Source organism: Rhododendron vialii, chromosome 8a (genome assembly GCF_030253575.1).
Source record: "Rhododendron vialii isolate Sample 1 chromosome 8a, ASM3025357v1".
Taxonomy (NCBI): Eukaryota; Viridiplantae; Streptophyta; class Magnoliopsida; order Ericales; family Ericaceae; genus Rhododendron; species Rhododendron vialii.
This window is the reverse complement of record NC_080564.1, coordinates 2,972,279-2,991,792: the sequence shown is the minus strand read 5'-3', so window position 1 is coordinate 2,991,792 and position 19,514 is coordinate 2,972,279. Positions and strand designations below refer to the sequence as shown.

General features: G+C 39.6%; 3 protein-coding genes across 4 annotated transcripts; 1 reads left to right on the top strand and 2 right to left on the bottom strand.

Annotated features, from left to right (window-relative positions):
• The first annotated feature begins 390 nt into the window (after positions 1-390).
• LOC131299082 (protein STRICTOSIDINE SYNTHASE-LIKE 5-like) lies at positions 391-4,141 on the top strand. The gene is made up of 4 exons (XM_058324642.1): positions 391-846; positions 1,957-2,264; positions 3,006-3,138; positions 3,685-4,141. Exons 1-4 carry the CDS (start codon positions 424-426, stop codon positions 3,973-3,975), a joined length of 1,155 nt encoding a protein of 384 aa, XP_058180625.1. The 5' UTR covers positions 391-423; the 3' UTR covers positions 3,976-4,141.
• An 83-nt stretch (positions 4,142-4,224) lies between these two features.
• Positions 4,225-9,371, bottom strand: LOC131299075 (beta-amyrin 16-alpha-hydroxylase CYP87D16-like). The gene is made up of 9 exons (XM_058324635.1): positions 8,941-9,371; positions 7,957-8,290; positions 7,130-7,279; positions 6,355-6,603; positions 6,176-6,265; positions 5,781-5,859; positions 5,586-5,692; positions 5,097-5,224; positions 4,225-4,564 (listed from the first exon to the last, which is right to left on the bottom strand). Exons 1-9 carry the CDS (start codon positions 9,147-9,149, stop codon positions 4,474-4,476), a joined length of 1,437 nt encoding a protein of 478 aa, XP_058180618.1. The 5' UTR covers positions 9,150-9,371; the 3' UTR covers positions 4,225-4,473.
• A 3,647-nt stretch (positions 9,372-13,018) lies between these two features.
• On the bottom strand, positions 13,019-18,750 carry LOC131299083 (isocitrate dehydrogenase [NAD] regulatory subunit 1, mitochondrial-like). Of its 2 annotated transcripts, none has more exons than XM_058324644.1 (4): positions 18,122-18,750; positions 15,705-15,932; positions 14,237-14,315; positions 13,019-13,601 (listed from the first exon to the last, which is right to left on the bottom strand). In XM_058324644.1, the coding sequence occupies exons 1-4, from the start codon at positions 18,635-18,637 to the stop codon at positions 13,327-13,329; spliced, it is 1,098 nt and encodes a 365-aa protein (XP_058180627.1). In that variant the 5' UTR covers positions 18,638-18,750; the 3' UTR covers positions 13,019-13,326. The 2 variants fall into 2 exon arrangements, with proteins under 2 accessions (XP_058180627.1, XP_058180626.1); XM_058324643.1 differs by having other exon boundaries at positions 15,705-15,944; positions 18,122-18,748.
• Positions 18,751-19,514: the final 764 nt, after the last annotated feature.

Sequence of the window (19,514 nt, the reverse complement as noted above, 5' to 3'; positions counted from 1 at the left end):
GGCCCTTCAAAGTTATGAATCATAATAAAAATATTACGAATTTTATTGTTGAAAAGTTATGAATTCTATAATAAAAGTTACAAAACACACTAAAATATTATGAATGAATTATCAAATAGATGCATATGACACACCTTTTTTAAAAAATGTATATCGGAGACTTTTCTCTATATCTATTATCTAGCTCTCAAAAAGCAACACTCCCAACCATAATTTATATATCGGTCTTGCTATTGTCAGTCCACTGGGCTGACGATAAATACATTAAAAGACAAGAAAAATACGTATTTTTGTGCACTTTTTATATCCTTTAATACACATTCACACACCTACTATCGTCAGTCCATTGGGCTAATTTTAGAATTTTCGTTTGTATATATATTCCCTGCACAACGTTGACTCAGCCATTGTAACACAACCAAAATGCCCGAGTCAAGCCCAACTCGGATGAGCAAAACCGTCATATGCTCCAACACCTTTCTACTATCCCTTCTTCTCCCTGTACTAGCCGCAGCTATTCTCTACCGGCTCGACTCGTTCGACCCGGCTCCTTTCCCCACCCATGAGTTCTCGGGTCAGCCCGTTTTCGTCCCGTTGCAAAACCCACGTTTGCTTGAAGAGGCGGAGCGGGTCGGGGTCGGGGAATTGTTGGAACCCGAAGACCTTGCTTACGACCCGAAGTTGGGAGTTATATACACGGGTTGTAGTGATGGTTGGATCAAGCGAGTCACAGTGAACGAGTCTGCAGCGGACTCGGTTGCAGAGAACTGGGTTAACACTGGTGGCAGGCCTCTGGGACTCGTTCTGGGACGTGACAACGAAGTTATCGTTGCTGACGCCGTTAAGGTTGGATAATATTAATTATTTTTATTTTACTTACCAAAAAAAAAATTTAATTGTTATCAGTATTTTTTTCATGAGACAGAACTGGACCCTTCCATTATTGGTATTTTCGTGTTCGTTTTATGGAGCTTGTTGAGAAATTTATCCAAGGATAGGATCATGTCTATCTTCCATTACGAAATTCCGAATTCAAAGTTCTTTTTTCTTAATAATATATGCATATGATTTTCGTTTCTACTTGCTAGGTCATGGTGTTTTCAGGTCGGTCTCGTCTGATTTTTGTTTTTCGCGTTGGAGTCTTGTTTTCTTTTAGATCTTGGATGGTTTTCTGTCGGTATACTTTGATCCTTTTAATCTTTGTAATCTTTTATAAAGATTAATAAATTCTTTTTGCTTAGAAAAAAATAATATGCATGTGTTCTAAAATCACATTGACCGGTGTTCAGTCAGCCAGTATGATTGTCGATAAGCACGATTAAATTTCTCGATGAGTTCTATTATACAAAGAAGGGTTACGATCATCAAAGTGAGCCAGAAGTGAATATGAAAATGTCAACCGGTCTAGTTAAGATTAGGTAAGATTACTGAAAAAATGTTTTCGGTCTAGTTAAGGTTATCTATGGAAAACATATCGACACAGATATGATTATTCAACTGGCCAGGTGGTGAGCCCATATTTTCAAAATAAAATAAAATAATACTATCTGAGATGGAGCTGGTCCAAGTGTTAGATGGGGAAATTACAAATTCAAAGGTTATAGCTTTCATATATCACATCGAGAAAAATCAACTTTGCAATTGTCAATGGAAAGTTTTGAAACGCAAGCAAGGAGGAGGAAGAATGGTTGGAAACTAGGAATAGTAACTATTTCGAGCTAAAAGAAATTAAATCTGCCTAGCTCTCCGAAAACAACGTTCGGCTTATATGTGTTACGCATATATCTAGCGCTCCTTTTGAGCCAGTTTACACTCCGATTTTCTGAAGATGAACTCTAAAATTTATCTTTTAGTTCTTCAATATTTTGGTGTTGCTGATGGGCAACATTGGTAGTGCAACTTGATGGGTCCATCTTGAGCATATATATATAAGCATATGATCTCTCTTTCTGGCAGGGGCTGCTGAGAGTGACCGAAGACAGCAAGCTTGAAGTGTTGACACACGAGGCTGAGGGCGCGGAATTCAAGTTAACCAACGGTGTTGATGTTACGAGTGAAGGAGTAGTGTATTTTACGGATGCATCAAGCAAATATGACATAAAAGAGACGACATGGGACATGTTGGAGGGCAGACCTTATGGCAGATTCATGAGCTATGATCCCTTAACTAAGCAGACCCAAGTTTTGGTGAGAGATCTCTACTTTGCTAATGGAGTTGCAGTCTCACCAGATCAACAGTTTGTAATCTTCTGTGAATCCCCTATGTAGGTTATAATTCTCTCCTTGTCTTTCGTTTTGGGTATAGTAAGTATATTTTAGCTTTGTTAAAAAATCAAAAACAGGAAGAAGAAAAAAAAAAAAAAAACTTTTTTAGCAACTAGTAGTAATTATTGAGGAAAAACTCTTTTCAAAAATCACCAAAAGATTGTTTTTACTTTTCCAGGATATTAAAAAAAAAAAAGACTTGGAACTTTAGTGCAGCAACACACTACAGAAGTATAGTAAGCCTCACAAGGGACCTAGGAGATATCATCACCACAATATGAATTATTCATTTACAAAGCTTGGCTTTGCCGAAAGATTTATTTGTACCAAAAAAAATTAATTAGTTTTTTTTTTTTTTTAAAAACAAATTAATGGTTAGTAGTATGATTTAGAGAATAAACTGTAAAACAAATCTCTCTCGTTCATGTGATTATAAATACTCGATAATCCTGATTTTTTAATGCAAATAAAGTGCTCAAAAAATTCTATAAAATGATTAGTTCGGATCGTGATGATGATAGCTCGAAAGACCTCACCTAAGCGCACGATAATTCCTTGGTCCATTTGCACTACAGGGGCCTAGCTCCTATGAAAAAGCAATGGGTATTGTTTCGATTGAATTTTTCATAAACTTCTCAGAAAAAAGAAAAACATGGAAAGCCAAACCCAGAAAAGAAACAGTTCCAAACATGTTTGAATTTTCCAGCTTCTCAATTGAATCTAATCAGTTAAAATTGCAGGAGGAGGTGTAAAAGGTACTACATTCAAGGCGAAAAGAAAGGCTCTGTCGATATTTTCATTGATAATTTGCCTGGGACTCCTGACAACATACACTACGATGGAGAAGGCCAATACTGGATTGGATTAGCCTTGGTAATCACTTCTTTTTTTTCTTTTGATTTACAGTATGCATTTCATTTGCGGTATGTTGTGTGGTAACCATTGGCTCCTTTTCTCGGATTGGTTTGATTTGGTTTCGTTTGATTTGAAACTAAATGACTAAGCAATGTCTAGTGACTTCACTTGCCACATAGAGGCCACGCCAGTGCTCAAAAAGAGCTTCCGAATCATCCATTAATGGGGTTGTGAATTGAGTTTGTGTCGAAAAGTACCACTAAATTGGCTATAGGCGAGATTTTCATTCTTACTGATAGTACTGGAAGGTGTCGGTACTGAGAGGCCAAACACCTGATTGATACCGAACGATACTATCCTATCAATCTTTAAAAACCTTGTGAATACTTGAACGTCCTGCATGCAAATCATGTGTCACAGATTACTTGTCCTTTCCAATCCACCACTCTAATCTTCTGGAGGCATAACCGATTGGAACTGTAACATTAAATTTGGAATGAATGTGGATAAGTAAGACTATACGTACTCATGGTAAATCGCCGTGTTTTGTGCATATTTTTGCAGGGACTTACAGTTGCTTTTGATCTAGCACAGAGATACCCTTTCATCAGAAAGGTTTTGGCAATCATGGAGAAACACATAGGAACACCCGATATGAAGATAAACTCTGGGGTTTTGGCCATTGATTTGGAAGGAAAACCACTTGCGTACTGCTATGACCCCGCATTGACACTGATAACCGGTGGGATAAAGGTCAGGGACCATTTATACTGCGTCTCTCTACCTAAACCTTACGTAATCCGCCTCAATCTGACGCAACACCCTGCTGTATCTGGTACCGTGATGAAGTCTTGAATAATGTATCCCTATCTTATTTCCTCCTTATTTAACACTTTGAAACAATTGATTTCGCTCCACATTGGCCTAAGTATTGCGTAAGGAAGTAGGGAACTACTGTCACATAATCGCCTATGCTTATATAAGATTAGTCCTCTAGTCTCAGATCAGTTCTTTCAGTTCATTTGGGTTGTTTCTTTTACAGTTTCCCCCCCTATTTTACTGGTTCATGTTCATCTCATATGACAATATTGGTTTCACAGTGACAAATAAACAATCAAATGCATTTCAGCCAAATACCATACCACATTTAGATGCAGAAGTTAAGCACCCTCCTGTATACATCTAAGGTTCCAATTATTTATACCAAGTTGTCAAGTAGCTACAAAGGTTCCAATTATTCATACCAAGTTGTCAAGTAGCTAGAAAACTACACACACATATAGAATCACGGAAGCCGAACAACAATATCTTCTCCATTGCAGTAGCAATCTGTATATCTCCCTATTGTTGCCATTAGAACTTATCTGTGACCTTAATGTAGTAACCATTGCCAAAAGTTAAAGCAGGAGACCGAACGATTTCTCCTCCCTTGACTTTAGTCCACCTGCCAAAATTGAATCTCATAAATTGCCAGTGTGTTATAATATGTATCATAACAATAATGTCCCTTGAGTTCCATGGATTCAGAGGTATAGGGGGCTGCTATTTCAGCGGTAAACTTTTTGAGACTAGCCACTTTGCGCATGCATTGCCAAAGTTAAGTCTATCTACGGTCCTTCGCACCTATACCCCCATCCATTGGGGATACATGGGTACGCCTTTTGTAGTTGTTTTTGTTTTGCAGGTGTATGAATGTCTTTGAGGAGTTTTACAGTAGCTGGTGGGCCTTACCTTATAAACCATTTTAACTTTCCCGTCGTAACCAAATATGATTTCACAGTGACAAGTACAATCTAGACTTACCTTAAAATTCGGTTTTGATTCCCTCTTTAGTACGTAACAATCCTTTCCTTAAAAATAACTGGCAAAGCTATCTTACTTTATCGTCTCGAGCATGTAAATTAAATCGACAATATTTCACTTTTTGTTATCCACTATTTTAAAATCACTCTAGCATCTTAGAACAAAAAAATTACCTGTACTTGGTGACCAGTTCATGGATACACAGAGCCAATAAGAGTTTGCTAAATTCAGCTCCAGCACATTGCCTTGATCCTCCACCGAAGGGTGTGAAATTTTTTTGCGTCGCGCTAAATCCCAAATCCTGTTGTCCAACGAATTTGGAACAATAAGAGTCAAAGCTATTCAAAACATATAAACAAATAAATTCCCAAGTCAACATTAGATGGGCTGTGTTAGGTTCTCCAGGACTTCAGAACGAATATTCCAGGATTAGGCTCCTACTCTGTTATCAACTGGACATCCGGTGCAATATTTTGTGAGAGGTCAATCGAGCCCTACAACACTGGGAGTCTGGGACCCATTGACCCTCTCAGGAAAAAAAAGCTTGATAAAATGTCCAGTTGATGCGACAGAAGCTAGATTGCAAATTTCACGAGTTTAATCTCCGTTATGTGACACGTTTCCGGAAAAGCAAGTTTTGTGGTGACTATGGTACGCATTACCTTCCAACGCCATGGGTTGAAGGAAAGGGGATCTTTGTATGTCTCTGGGTTCAAATGAATAGCCACAGGAACAGAAAAAATTGTCCACCCTTTTGGAATTGTATAACCTGTGAAATATTCCAGGATTAGTTAACTAGTGGAAAGAATGAAGTGATACTAGTAACTTGAAATAAGGCTAGTCAGATAAAGGAATACCATTTACTTCTATATCCCCGATTGCTCTTCTTAGAATTCCTGGTGCAATATTGCCCAGCCTCAGTGACTCTTGAATAACCTAAACTTTCGCATAACAAGTTAGTACAAGGCAAGCTACAAAGAAAAGCAGGACGTGTCTCTTGCCAGAGCTGCAAAAATCTCCTGTTAAGGGAGATAGTGCATCAAGATCTTTGCATGGGCCAACTTTATCTTCTTCCCAGTACGTGGAAGACTTAGAGCTATGCTTCACACTTAAATTTGCATGATAATGGGCAATAGCGCTAAATCTCCAACGTACAGGGTGAGCAAGAAAGTCCTTCAACCTGAATGGGAAGAAGGCCTTATCCATCAAAAAAAACGAAAGAAAGAAAGGGATTGCCATGTTTCGGACTCACTTGCATGGTAAAGGTCATGGATTTATATTCATCCCATGTGATCCTAGCTTCTCGGTTTTCTCTTCTATTTAGAATTTCCTCATGTTCCCTCTGATAAAATACGGGTTGATGTTAAACTTTCAACCCCACAAGCCAAGTTTGTGCACGTTAAACTGTATGGAAATTTGGCAAATACGTACCATCAGTTCCTCAACAACAAGAGGGTGTTCGATGAGCAACTTAATGGTTAAAGTTATAGTGGAAGACACTGTCTCGACGGTACCAAGTAGAAGTCCAAATGTTATGATCGGAACACTGTTATTAGTTAAGAATGTCTGGTGCTTCATGTCATCTAATATCTGATCAAGGAAGTCTCCTCTACGTTTTTCCGGGTGCGCTCTTCTTTCTTGAATCACGTTGTTTACCAGTTTTAGCAGTTTCTTTTGTCCCTGCACGAAGAAAATAAAATCTCTATTCTCACAAGAAAATACAATCAAAATGATGTGGCAATGGCATCTTCTTAAAAATAAAAGGCTCAAAATTAATTCTTAGAAGTCAAAAAGTTAATAAAGCAGGGTTCCGGAGATGAAAAAGATAGCAACAAAGAAATGTTTAAGAGAATTGACAGAAAAGAGAAAGAGTAGTCAAGATTTAGGTGTAGCAAAAAACACCTCTAGAATGAATCTGCCACACATCGATTCTTCTGTGCATGTCGTTTTTGCATTTTATGATCTTTCAAAAACAATATGCACCCAGAGTTTATACCCAGAAAAATGCCTAGGAAATATGATGTAAGGTGCAAATTCAAAGTCGGATGATGCAGGCTGCCGGGCCACATCCTATATGAGTCTTGTCCATAGGTTGCACTTGCCCGGTAATTTAACGGGTAAAAGTTGTGAGTAGGTACCAATACTGTAGAATCAATGACATGTAGAACAAATGCATACTCAAGTTTGTGAAAGCTTCTCGAATTACCTGCATGCATCTGTGGAAGGCAGTGCCAGGAACGTTCAAAGGAACAGACATTACTCCCTCCAAAAAGTTAGTTAGGTTTTTGCCCATGTCTTCACCAGATTTATCAGGTTCATAGCCAAATAGAGCTTTTGCAGTCAGATCAAACATCATCTGCAAAAATAAATAAAAAAATTGGTCAAACTTGGGTTCATGATATATGGGTAATCCAATATCCACTTTCACGTTAAGATGCCCAAGGAACCCATACAGAAAACAATACATGGTCCAAATCCAACTCTTAAATAGTGTTCCCACTTCTAGAATCAATCTAGGCTACACTAACAAGTTTCTCCATTTTGGGCATGCATATTTACGCTTCAGCTATCCGTTTTGCATGAACTTGTTCGGAAAAAATGGTTGCAATTTGTGTAGAGAAAAGATAGAAGTATAGAGGCAGGAAGGAACAATGAAATATGCCTACAAAAAGTAGCGAAGAAACATAAAACACCGTGCAAAAGTTGCATCTACAACATCAAAGTGAGTGAGTGGCTATTTCTCTACCGTGCAAAAGTTGCATCTACAACATCAAAGTGAGTGAGTGGCTATTTCTCTTGGTATGCTTCCCAGTTTATAGCATCGCTGTTCTAAAGTGAGATTATAACCACAATACTATATCTGTAGAAAAGTACCCAAAAAGTAGAATCAATGGACTTTGATTCATTGTTAGTGGTGCTCACATCACCTCAACTTATGAATCTACACCATACATCTCATTTTTCGGGTGTAGTGCTGAACAAACTATTCTAGGAATGAGTTTTGGAGAATAGTATGAGAGGTGGTGTACAAACCGCTGAAGTTGATTGTTTAACTTCCACGCAGTCACATGCCTTCCAATTTTGAAGGGCCCGTACCCACAATTCTTCCAACTCAGGAAGCAACTTTTCTTTGAGGACTTCTGGTCCGAAGTGATTCAAAATAAGGTTCCTTATGTATTTGTGGATTAACCCGAACGCAGTAACAGGCAAACCATCATCCATTTGTCCACATAGCTTAGCAAAGGAGTCCATGTACCAAAATTCCACCAACCTCCCCTCTTGTTGAAGGATGTAATGGTTGAAATCAGGGTCAGACGACACCACAACTGGTCGACCCACCAAGCTAGTCCGAAACACTGGTCCATATCTATTTGAGAAACAAGAATGAGAAGAAAAATGAGAATAAGTAGTCATAATACAACTTTTCTCGCCTTTTATTTCTATGTTTCGGTAGCGCTATCTAAGCGTTTGTCCCAGTGTCTCCTGACTAACGCACTGTGGATATGCAATCCTCCTGTCCCACACTTATTTTTAATTTCTTGCCATCGATGTATTGATGTCATGCGAATCGGTTGTGGGTATGGGTCGAAGTGTTGGATTCATCTCAATTCTCATGTCAAAGACACGGTAACACTGTAAAACATTCTTATTTTCTGCTATTAGGTTTTTTACATAAAATATGTTTACAATATACCATTTCATAGATAGTATGAGAGTTTATAACGCCTATAGTAAACATAGGAGGCTAGAAATGGCTTTCTAGGCGAATATCTAACTAAAAGTATCAGACACGCAGTACTTCACAACTTACCCAAATGCGAGTGTCCGACACTGTGTAACATAGCGAGCATGAGCCCTGTGGTGACTCCAAGATCCAGATCCCTATGAGATTTAAATCCTTGCCCTACGTTTCTTAAAACCACGAAATACGTCTCAAATCTCCACTTCGCTAACCTATGGCCTTTTTCTCGCCATCCTACTAGATTAGCCGCAAAGCCTAAGAAAGGAAATACTTACTTTTTTATCCTCTTACTGATGAAAGATGGAACGTCCATGGACTTGCTAGGGATGAGAAACTGAATTGTCTCTCCAATTAGGGGCAAGCCCATGGAACCAGGAGGGAGCCTTCCATTGATGCATGTTGGATTCCTCCATTTACGGATGAAATGGAAGATGGCTATGGTAACCAAGGCTATGAAGCATGCGCCAAAGTACCCCAGGATCATTTTTCAGTTTGATAGTAAGCGAAGAAAATGAGGGTTAAACCTCTATATAGTAACAGAAACAGTAATGAATGCAAGAGCAATGCAATGTAGGGAGCTCCTAATACAGGTTAGAGAGGTCCAGGTTAAAGTGGGGAGAGCCAATTGAATGATATATAGCCATACATCCGCAATCAATTAGCCAACGAAATAAGCTGCCATCGAAGACAAATAATTTGAACACAAAACTTATACCTCGTTATCACAATCCAGCAACCGCCCACGATTTATACACTATAACGGGATCCACCCCGCGCTTGTAGATAGACCAGGTTAGGGATTCATTAGGCCCGCGTAGGGTGACCTGAAAAAAACCATGCAACTACTACAAGTGAAAAAACCAATACAACTACGCAGTCAAAGTTTCCGGAGATGAATGAAGAAAATATAATGCAGTACTCATGAACATGAAAAAGCAACATGTTGAGAAGTAAAACCCGAGATAGCAACGATTCTATCGATGTTCTGGAGATTCCTTCCAAAGGTCCCATTGGGGCAATGGTTCCCAAAAGATGTACTTGCCTATGCAACCTGTTTTCACACAACAGAAATTGGCTGCAAAAGGTGGACTAGTGGAAAGATTACTTCATAACTAGCCGAGTGATTTTGACTTTGCAGGAGGTGAAATGAGCTAGGTTGCCAAACTTTATGCACTTCCAAAATTCCATTAATGCAAGATCTTCAATGTTATCAAGCACGAGATTTAATACAGTCATGGACCATTTCGTTTGGTTTTGGCTGGTGTAAATTAAGTCTAGAGCCTTCAAAATCTATAGCCTTCTTGAGCTTGAACAATTTGACGGAATCCGCTTTGATTCACGTTACAATGTCGCTTTCTGAAAAGTGTATTTGCCCCCACCAATTAGTGTGCACTGGGTTGCAGCGAATATGTTTTGAGGATAAAACGAAGCTGGATCAAATGATCTTCAGCCTACCTCCACACGAACGAAGGATAGACAGAATACTGCGAGCCTAAAAGAAAAAAAGAACCGTTAATTTTGCCAAATAACGGAATAACAGCACAGAAAGCAAAGGGAGAGTTTCTGGAATTATGGTTTACAGACGGATTGGGTCATGTCTAGGGCTGCAAACGAGCCGAGCTTTATGGTGTTCAAGCTTGTTTATTAAGTTTTTAACGAACACGAGCTCAAGCTCGATTATTAAGTTTTTAACGAACACGAGCTTGAGCTCAGTGAAAACTTAACGAGTCGAGCTCGAGCCGAGCAAGCTTTGGCTTGACTCGAGCTCGAGCTTGTTCACGAGCCTTAACGAACCAACGAAAAATGTATATATATCCTCGCATAGGCCTAATATAACCAAAAATATTTTGATTGTGAAGGTATATATCTTTCATTTTCCTATCGAGTGGGGGTGTACTGATATGCGTGTGCTCTCGCTTCCCTTGGTTGACTAGAAAGTGAAAACGGAAAGAACAAATTATGAAATAACAATAAAAATCCTAAACTTAAGTATATATACCCCGGCTCGCGAGCCGACTCGAGCCGAGCTTATCCTAGCTCGAGCTAGGCTCGTTTACAAAACGCGCTGAAAAAATCGACTCGAGCTCGTTCGTTTAACTTCCGAGCCGAGCTTGAACGAGCCACTAACGAGCCGAGCCGCGAGCGGCTTGGTTCATTTGCAGCCTTAGTCATGTCCCTAGATTGCACCCAGTAATCAGTGACAGTTAGATAAGATCCTACGGTGCGGATCCAACCAGTGCCGTCACCGCCCACACCCAACAGGTGCACCTGAACGGGTACATGGACCAGCACCATCGCAGACCGTTGTTTTGATGACGCGGATAATATAATTAATTTGGAGAAAATAAATGTTTACACAATCGGTTTATATAATTTTTTTCTCAACTCTAAATATAGAAGCTTTCAAAGGAAGAAGGAAGATATTTGATAAAACACCCAAAAACAAACCTATTTTATTTTGAGAGATACTAAATCCCAACCCTTATTTGAGGTAGTAAGGGACAATGATGAAACAACTCACTAATACAAATTAACGTTAATCAGTACGAAACAGCAATGTAACATGAGTACATGTGGTACCTTCAATCCAATCGTTAGAAGGAGTGCCCAAGCCCTGCCCACCATAGCATATACCAGAAGGAGTGCCCAAGCCCTGCCCACCACAGCATATACCACTTCCCATCTTTCTCTCTCTCTCTCTCTCTCTCTCTCTCTCTCCATATATATATATATAGTCAGTCTCAAACAAGAGAGTTCTTATTTTAGTTAGTTAGAATGCAGACTTCCTCATTTTTCGATCGAATTTCGATGATCCGAGCCGCTCAATGTGTTCAGAACGTGATTTTAAGGATATTTGCGAAAAATCAGCAAAAAAAAATGACCGGGAAGGGCTTTATCCGAGCAGTTTTTGTTTGAACCGTTCGATAAAAAACAAACAAAAACTGCTCGGATGAAGCTCTTCCCGGTCATTTTTTTTACTGATTTCTTTTAAGTACCCTTAAAATCACGTTCTGAACACATTGAGCGGCTCGGATCATCGAAATTCAATCGGGAAAGGGAGGTCCGCATTTTATTAAAATGAGGTGGTCCTTACGGGAGACGGACTGATATATATATATATATATATATATATATATATATATATATATATATATATATATATATATATATAATTTTTAGGTTTGACGGTGAAGAGTGTCCGGACCAGCTTACGTGCACTTCGACTAATCCCCATCGTAGTCCGAAACCAGGAAATTCACAAAAAATTATTTTTCTGCAGCTTGACCCCAAGAATCAAACCGTAATTGTGTAGGGTGCAACACCAACACCATATGCTATTGTGGTACCTTCACACACACTCTCTCTCTCTCTGATAAAAAAAAATGCCAAGAAGGGGCTAAATAAGTCTCGGCTACCACCCTTAGACTATGTTCGCTTTCTGTCTCTAAAATCAACACTCCCTCCGTGCACAAAGTTAAAAAAAATACCCAATTAACCAGAAAACCCAATTGGCATCACGGTTGCCAAGGCCAATCGCTTACAGCTGAGTTGTTGTAAATTGGGTGGATTGGGGGTTTGAGGTGGTGACAATGGTTGGCGGTGGTTGTGTGCTCATTTTTGCCGCGGTAAAGAAGAAAGAAAGAACAAGGAGTATAAATGTCGCCAATGAAGAAGAGAGAGTAGAAAATTTTTTGAAAATGGGAAACAAATATGCCGTACCTACTATTTTTCTAAAAAAAAAAAAAAATTCAATCTCGTTGAATTCTTCTCTTAAAAAATTTATTGCTTCATTGCGCTTTTTCATCTTCAGTAATTTGTAATAAAAAATTTAATCATTTTTTTTTTTAATCTTTTGGAGGTATATAATGAACATCAAATCAAAAAGTAAAAAAAAAATTTGTTAAAATGCTAGAAAAATGACGGAAGACGAAAAAATAAACAAACTTATACAATTTTTTCATCAAAATTAACATCCAAACAAGGGTGTTTGTTAGCAAACTTGGCAAGAGAATTTAACAAAAAATAATAAAAGAAGTAAAAAACTCTTTAGAATTCTCTCTGCCACTCCATAGTACTTGTACATCAACTAAGTTTTACTTTCCTACTTAAACTCGTATCAAACTGAATTATATTCGTATCTTTACTTGAACGGAATAGCCACAAACACAAACGAAATTGCATCTTTACGCAAATGAAATTGCCACAAACACAAATGGAAGTGCACAAATCCGAAACCATATGATCAAAGCTTTAGATAATAATTTCCGAAGTACCAAAAAAAAAAAAAAAAAGCTTTATGAATGCAATCTTAATCTGAGCCTAACCAGTGTAGTGCTCCGCAACAAATATGCGTACTTAAAAGCTCCATAATAACACATGATTTCAAGTAATATCATGTTTTCTTTAGTCATGAAACTACACAAAATTGTTCATAAGCAGAAACTCCATCTTATTTTCACAATTTCCTTCATCCCAAGGACCATGGATACTCTCTCAACAATTTAACTATCACTAGATTCCGAAAGAATTCAATTAAAGGTGGTAAGAAAACCTCACAACTAACACAAGTGGAAATACTAGCCGAGAAAAATATGCCGGTAAGAAACCCTGGCTTGGGGAACAAATTTGTTAGGGAGTGTAGAACAAAGTTCTTTCCTCAATCAGTCCAAGGCCGCAACAACGGCATCAACCACCTCTTGTGTGGTGCTAGCTCCCCCAAGGTCTTTCGTCCGGCACTTCCCCTCCGATATTACCCGTTTCACAGCAGTTTCTAGCCGGTCGGCAAACGAAGGAAATTGGAGATGTCTCAGCATCATGGCTGAAGAAAGAAGCAAGGCCACTGGATTTGCTTTCCTCTGCTCCACTAGTTTCATGTTTCCCACATTTCCCGCAGAAGCACCTTGCTCAAAAACAGCATGATCAGCCCCAACATTTCCTGCAGAAGAGAAAATGGACGAATCGCATATAGATATTCAGAAAACTTGTTTGGAGCAAGACTGATACACTTAATAGGTCATACATCTACCATAAAGATTTTTTCATATAATTTGTACAGTCTTTGTGTGAAATGGACATGCAGGTGGGTATTATCAGTTTCTAAGGAATGAAAACTGTGGAAATTCTCATCTGGGTGTGTTTGGCATCAAAGATTCCGTGCAGTTTGCATGAATGCAACGATTTTGGCGATAAACTTGGTGGCACAAAATGGTTCATTAAATCCAGTGTCACATCAGTTGAAGAATGACAAGAACTTCATCTTATGCAATTAGAGGTACATATATGGTCTTCTTTGCAACTCAAATGGGATCGTGAGAAGTAAAATAACATCCAAGGATCAAAATCCCATCTCGACAACTGCATATGTTTCTCAAGTTTCATGCCATAAGAAGTGCATATGATTACTTTTCTTTTAACTAACTTGACCCAACTAGGTAGTCATTTTTCATCAATTCTCAATCTTTCAGGGTAGGAAACTTATGGTTATTGACCATTCTACACCTACATATGGCTTGCCGAACCTAGATAATGAAAAGATTGAATAAAATAAGTTGGAAAATGTTGACTGATTACCTCCTGGCATGACTCCTGTGCCACCAGCGATACCAGCAGCAGTATTTGCAACTAGATTGCCATACAGATTGGGTGTCACCTGCAAAATGAAAAACCATTTTACACCTCTTCTTTCTCTTTAGAATAAGCAACTGCATCAAAGTGGAAGCCAGATAGAGCTGAATAGAGCCACTTCCGAACTCATGCACGCACACTATCACTGCATCATATGTTCTCATCTTATTCTTCCAAATGTAATGCCTATAGTGTGTACCATCTAATCTGTGTTGGCTAATCTACATGTTCACAAGTTGATTAGGACCTAGAAGTCATATCGTCAATGAAAGGATTTCAGATTTCCCTACCAATCATCTCACTATGGATCATTCACTGTTCTGATGCATACTTGCCAATAATCCTTATGGTGACTGAAAGGATAAAACCAAAAAAGCTGATGGCCATAGGATTATATTCAGATGGATGAAGATGAATATGTCAATGGTGTACAATCAATTGTGACTGAAGAATAACCATAAAAAAGGGTGAGATGCCATGCATGGTTGTAGGCTTCTAGCAGACTAGCAGTAAAGGATTTAGATAGTAAGACACTGAGAAATTACGCATACGACATGATTGGATCTAAAAGTACATAGTGATAATGTTGAGATAATACGAGCCTGAGCAGTTAAACTGACAACCGCCAAACAGACAATTGAGTTCACTCTTCAGTCATCTGAAACAAAAAGACTGAAACCCACTAAGGAGTGACTGGTATGAAGCTGAACATACCAAAGGCCAAAAGAACATGGTAGACTGTGAGGAAAAGAATGATAACCTAATCATCTGACAAAATGACAACCTAATCCTCCGACAAAGTTCATGTACCAACATTAAGCTAATGCATGAGAAGGATACCTCCAAATGCTCTATCACCTATAATTTTATCCATCATCTTAAGGTGATCATAGCAGCATTACTTTATCACCGCCACCAATGCATATACAAAAGGAGAACAACACAACGTCACCTAAATCCTAATGGCCTGTGATTTAGTCCACCAATAAGGTGCAGTTCATCAGTCACACGAGTACCAGTATAACAAGACCTTGTACTAAGAATTTGCATCAGCTTTGATAGCTATATTGTCACCTCTCTCCATTTCAAGACGCACAAGGTTCCAATGTATGGTCAAATAAGACAACTGGTTAAGGAAGCATTACTTCAAAAACTTATACAGAAGATGAAACAAAGAAAGTTAATATCCTTAAGCTAAACACAGTAATCTAGTAATCTAGACTAACCGCAATGCACATGTGTGTTCCACAAAAAGACCTTGTGTATCAAGTTTGCGAAACTCAACAAATCTCAAGAGCACCGAGGTGCACTCTTCTCTCAATCCTCTCTCGATGATAGTTTACAAAAATTCGTTACTGAAAAAGGACATGTAGCAGCGAGAAGAACTCCATTCATGTACAGCTACCAAGCTTACCATGACATCGAACTGCTCAGGCTTTGAAACAAGTTGCATGCAACAGTTGTCCACAATAATTTCATTGTACTTGATTCCAGGATATTTGGTTGCAATCTCTCGGCAAGATTCCAAGAACAGACCATCTGCAAGCTTCATGATATTTGCTTTGTGCACAGCTGTGACCTTCTTTCTGTTGTTTAAGTATGCATACTCAAAGGCGTATTGCGCTATACGTTCTGAGCAGAACTTTGTCATGACCTATCGAATATCAGACACAAAACAAACTCCCGAAACATAAACTAAAGATAAATAAATTACGGAAAAAACTACTGCATTTGACAGGATAAAACAACAAAGTGATGATAGGCGGCAACAAAATTAACCGCATCAAGAAACAAGTGATACTGCAAGTCACAATCAGAAAGGCCCACACATACATGGATTTCCTATAGTGGACTAAACAAGGACCTTCTAATAGACATGGCAGCATTAACATAGACATGAACTTGCCAAATGCACAAGCCAGGCCCAATTATATCAAGAATCACTCAAAGAATTGTGTTATTTTCGCTTAAGCATTTGTCCGAAAGTCCATCATACATATTAAAAAAAGGTAGTTTTCAAGACATAAAATTGGGTTTAGTAACTTGACAACAGCATTTCGTGGTACCATCTTCAACAGAAAGCCAAAGTAAAATTGCTTATGGCATAGTACATTTGATAGGTTGGAATATGTAACCATTCAGCATCCGCAGGTTCCAAAACTAGCAGCCCGTTTCTGCAAGTGGTTTGAAGAGAAATGAAAGAGGAAGTGAACTCTCTCTTGTGAACTGAATTACAAATTAGGTGGAAATGTCAAGGTATTGAGAGTCTTGAGACAAAGAGAACTTCTTTGTTTCTCACCAAGACGACGAGATTTCACAAGAATCCGAGAGAAACAATATTGAGTGGCTCTTTATTATAAAAGAATTGACTCTCCATCCAAATCCAAACGAATAAAAAAATACCACGCTTTGCTTTCTTATCCTCCAAAAAAAAAAAAAATTAGTGAGAAAACGCAATCCCGTCTTCTCTTCTCTTTTCTCAGTGACATGAAAGCTGCAAGTCATTACTTTAATTTTCACACCTATCACACCAAACGGATCGTAAACCATCATTGTATCAGAAATAAGGAAGAAAGCTAAGATACTATAACTATATACACTCTGCGGTTCATATTGCAGGAGGTAATAGCTGCTAAATCGCTCCACAGCATGACCATTAAAACATCCATAAGGAAGTTCGATTATATCCCCGTAATGACAAATCAAATGTTTTTAGTGCATCTTTTTAACCACCTCAGTTTCAATATTACGGAGAGATCATTCAGTCAGTCAAAATTGGGCTCAAGAAAATCAACCAAAATGCACAAAAGATAGCAACTAATGCCAAAGACAAAATGCTTCATTCTCTGGATGGCCGTTAGAGGGAGCCTCAGGACTAAAAAAGATAAAATGACTAGCTGGGGCATGCAAATCTTCCCCACATGTTCTCTATCTAATCTGCACAATGAAGACCTGCAGCACTTCTTTAGCTGCCCTTCAAGAACTATTTGGCTGCAAATGCAAATCTAAACTTCCTCAACCCTGGCATTCTGAAGTTGACTGGCTCATAGGGAAGTTCTGTGGTAAATCCATCCACAATATTACCAGAACATTGGCTTGGGCATCGACGGTCTATTATGTTTGGCAAGAGAGGAGCGCAGGATTTTCCAAGGAATTCAATGATCTCCATCTTCAGTCCTTGAGAAAATTAGGTTCGAGGTTAGAATTAAGGGGTCTCAATTATCAAATGTAAAAACCACCCCGTAATATGGCCTTGTGCCACTCTTGGCAGCTTGAATAGGGCTGCAAACGAACCGAACTGCTCACGAGCGACTCGTGGATCGGCTCAGCTCGTTTAGTAATCGATCCAAGCTCGAGTTTTAGGCTCGTTTACCAAACAAGTAAACGAGCCAAGCTCAACACTCATAAGCTCGGCTGGCTTGCAAAAGCTTGGCTCATTACATCGGCTTGTTTAAAGAGACTTGTTAATTAATATAAGTCAGGCTCAGCTCGTTAAGGGCTCAGCTTGTTTATAAACGAGCCGAGCTCGAACTTGAGTTTTAGGCGTGTTTAGTAAACGAACCGAGCCCAAACCCTAAAAAGCTCGGCTCATTTGCACCCCAACTTGATAAACTGTTGCTGCTACTCCTTGCTTGTAGCTTTCATTCTCTTGTTATCGCAAGAATTCTGCAGCTACCCCTAGTACCCTTGCTTGTAGCTTTCATTTTGTTGTTTTCTCTTGTAATAGAAGGTAAGCTTTTTTGTTTCTTCGTACTTGTGTGTTCTCTCAATCAAAAATTGGATTACCAAAAAAAAAAACAACAAAACAAAAGACAAAACAGGACATAATACCTTGAGGCTTTCGACGACGCCGGGCACGACCTCGTGCTCAAGCCCGGCGTACTCCCCCTCCGTATTCTCCCTAATCACGACAATATCCACGTTCTCGTGCCGCGTCGGCAGCCCAGCCAGATTGAAACAATGCACCAGCGACGCGTACAAATCCAGCTCCTTCCTCAGCAGCACGTTCAGCGAGCTCACCCCGCCGCCCACCGGCGTGATCAGCCCTCCCTTCAGGCACACCTTGTTCTTCCTGATCGAGTCGATCACCTCCTGCGGGACCCGCTTCATGTCGCCGTGGACCTCGTCGTACCGCTCGAAGTACACCGGCGCGTGCATCGCCTCCATGACCTGCTCGACTGCGTTGGTCACGAGGGGCCCGATGCCGTCGCCCGGGATTAGGGTTACGGGTCGAGGGGCGCCGTCGCCCGGTCGGGGCATGTAGGTGACGGATCGGACGAATGGTTGGAGCGGAGTTGGGGAGGGTTGGATGAGGCGTTTGAGGATCGGTGAAGCTCTTCGAGCCATTGAATGGTATGCAATGATTAGGTCTGAGAAATTGGTCGATCAAAGATTCGCCATGGGAAGAGCTTTGAAGAGAGAGGAGAGATGGATGGGCTCGGATCATCCCCGGTTTGAGTCCAACCAATCGGGTCCATTTTGGTGGCCGTCATTTCCCCGGTCCATTTTGGGCTGCGGATCATCCCCGGTTTGAGTCCAACCAATCGGGCCCATTTTGGGCTGTCGTGAGCCCACTCGGACGGGTCCACTACAATGAGCCATTCATTTCTCAAAGCTTGCAGACGGGTGCAAACAAATGAGCCAAGTTTTATAGTGTTCAAGCTCGGCTCGTTTATTAAACAACGAGCCAAGGACTTGAGTGAGCTAGGTTTATTTACTTGACGAGCTTATCTAAACGAACCGAGCCTATCCAAACGAGCCGATCCTTTACAAGTCGAGCCGAGCTTTTAAGTGTTGAACTCGGCTTATTTACTAAACGAGCCTAAAACTTGAGCTCGAACTCAACTCAATTACTAAACAAATCACACCAAGCAATGAGCAACTCAGTTTGTTTGCAGGCCTACCTCTGGAGAAGTTTATGCAATTAAACACAAGTAAATTATTTTGTTTGGTACACAATTCCATGCACAACTGCGTCCAAAGCCATTTTCACGTGTATCGGACGGTTCCGGACATAATTTGTGTTCCTAGACTTTTTTTTATTAATAAAATCCTTAAAACAAAGGAAAATTCTGTGCACGCACAGAAGTACACACATCTTTGTAATCAGTTGGGTATCTGCATAGCAAAACTCTTTGAAACAAATCAACTTGACATTTTTATGGCTACTCTACTTTAAGCGTATATCATGTTTAGATCCCGTGGGAAACTAATTTTAGGATTG

Bases quoted from the DNA above. Each gene is read 5' to 3' on its own strand.
- LOC131299082 (XM_058324642.1), top strand. From the start codon at position 424: ATGCCCGAGTCAAGCCCAACTCGGATGAGCAAAACCGTCATATGCTCC. The intron at 2,265-3,005 runs GTAGGTTATAAT...TTAAAATTGCAG, and splicing joins ATCTTCTGTGAATCCCCTAT to GAGGAGGTGTAAAAGGTACT. The intron at 3,139-3,684 runs GTAATCACTTCT...ATATTTTTGCAG, and splicing joins ACTGGATTGGATTAGCCTTG to GGACTTACAGTTGCTTTTGA.
- LOC131299075 (XM_058324635.1), bottom strand. From the start codon at position 9,149: ATGATCCTGGGGTACTTTGGCGCATGCTTCATAGCCTTGGTTACCATA. The intron at 8,291-8,940 runs GTAAGTATTTCC...TTTCTCAAATAG, and splicing joins ATCAGTAAGAGGATAAAAAA to ATATGGACCAGTGTTTCGGA. The intron at 7,280-7,956 runs GTTTGTACACCA...TTATTTTTGCAG, and splicing joins TTAAACAATCAACTTCAGCG to ATGATGTTTGATCTGACTGC.
- LOC131299083 (XM_058324643.1), bottom strand. From the start codon at position 18,637: ATGGCTCGAAGAGCTTCACCGATCCTCAAACGCCTCATCCAACCCTCC. The intron at 14,316-15,704 runs GTAAGCTTGGTA...TTCATTTTGCAG, and splicing joins CTGAGCAGTTCGATGTCATG to GTGACACCCAATCTGTATGG. The intron at 13,602-14,236 runs GTAATCAGTCAA...TCTCTTCTGCAG, and splicing joins CACAGGAGTCATGCCAGGAG to GAAATGTTGGGGCTGATCAT.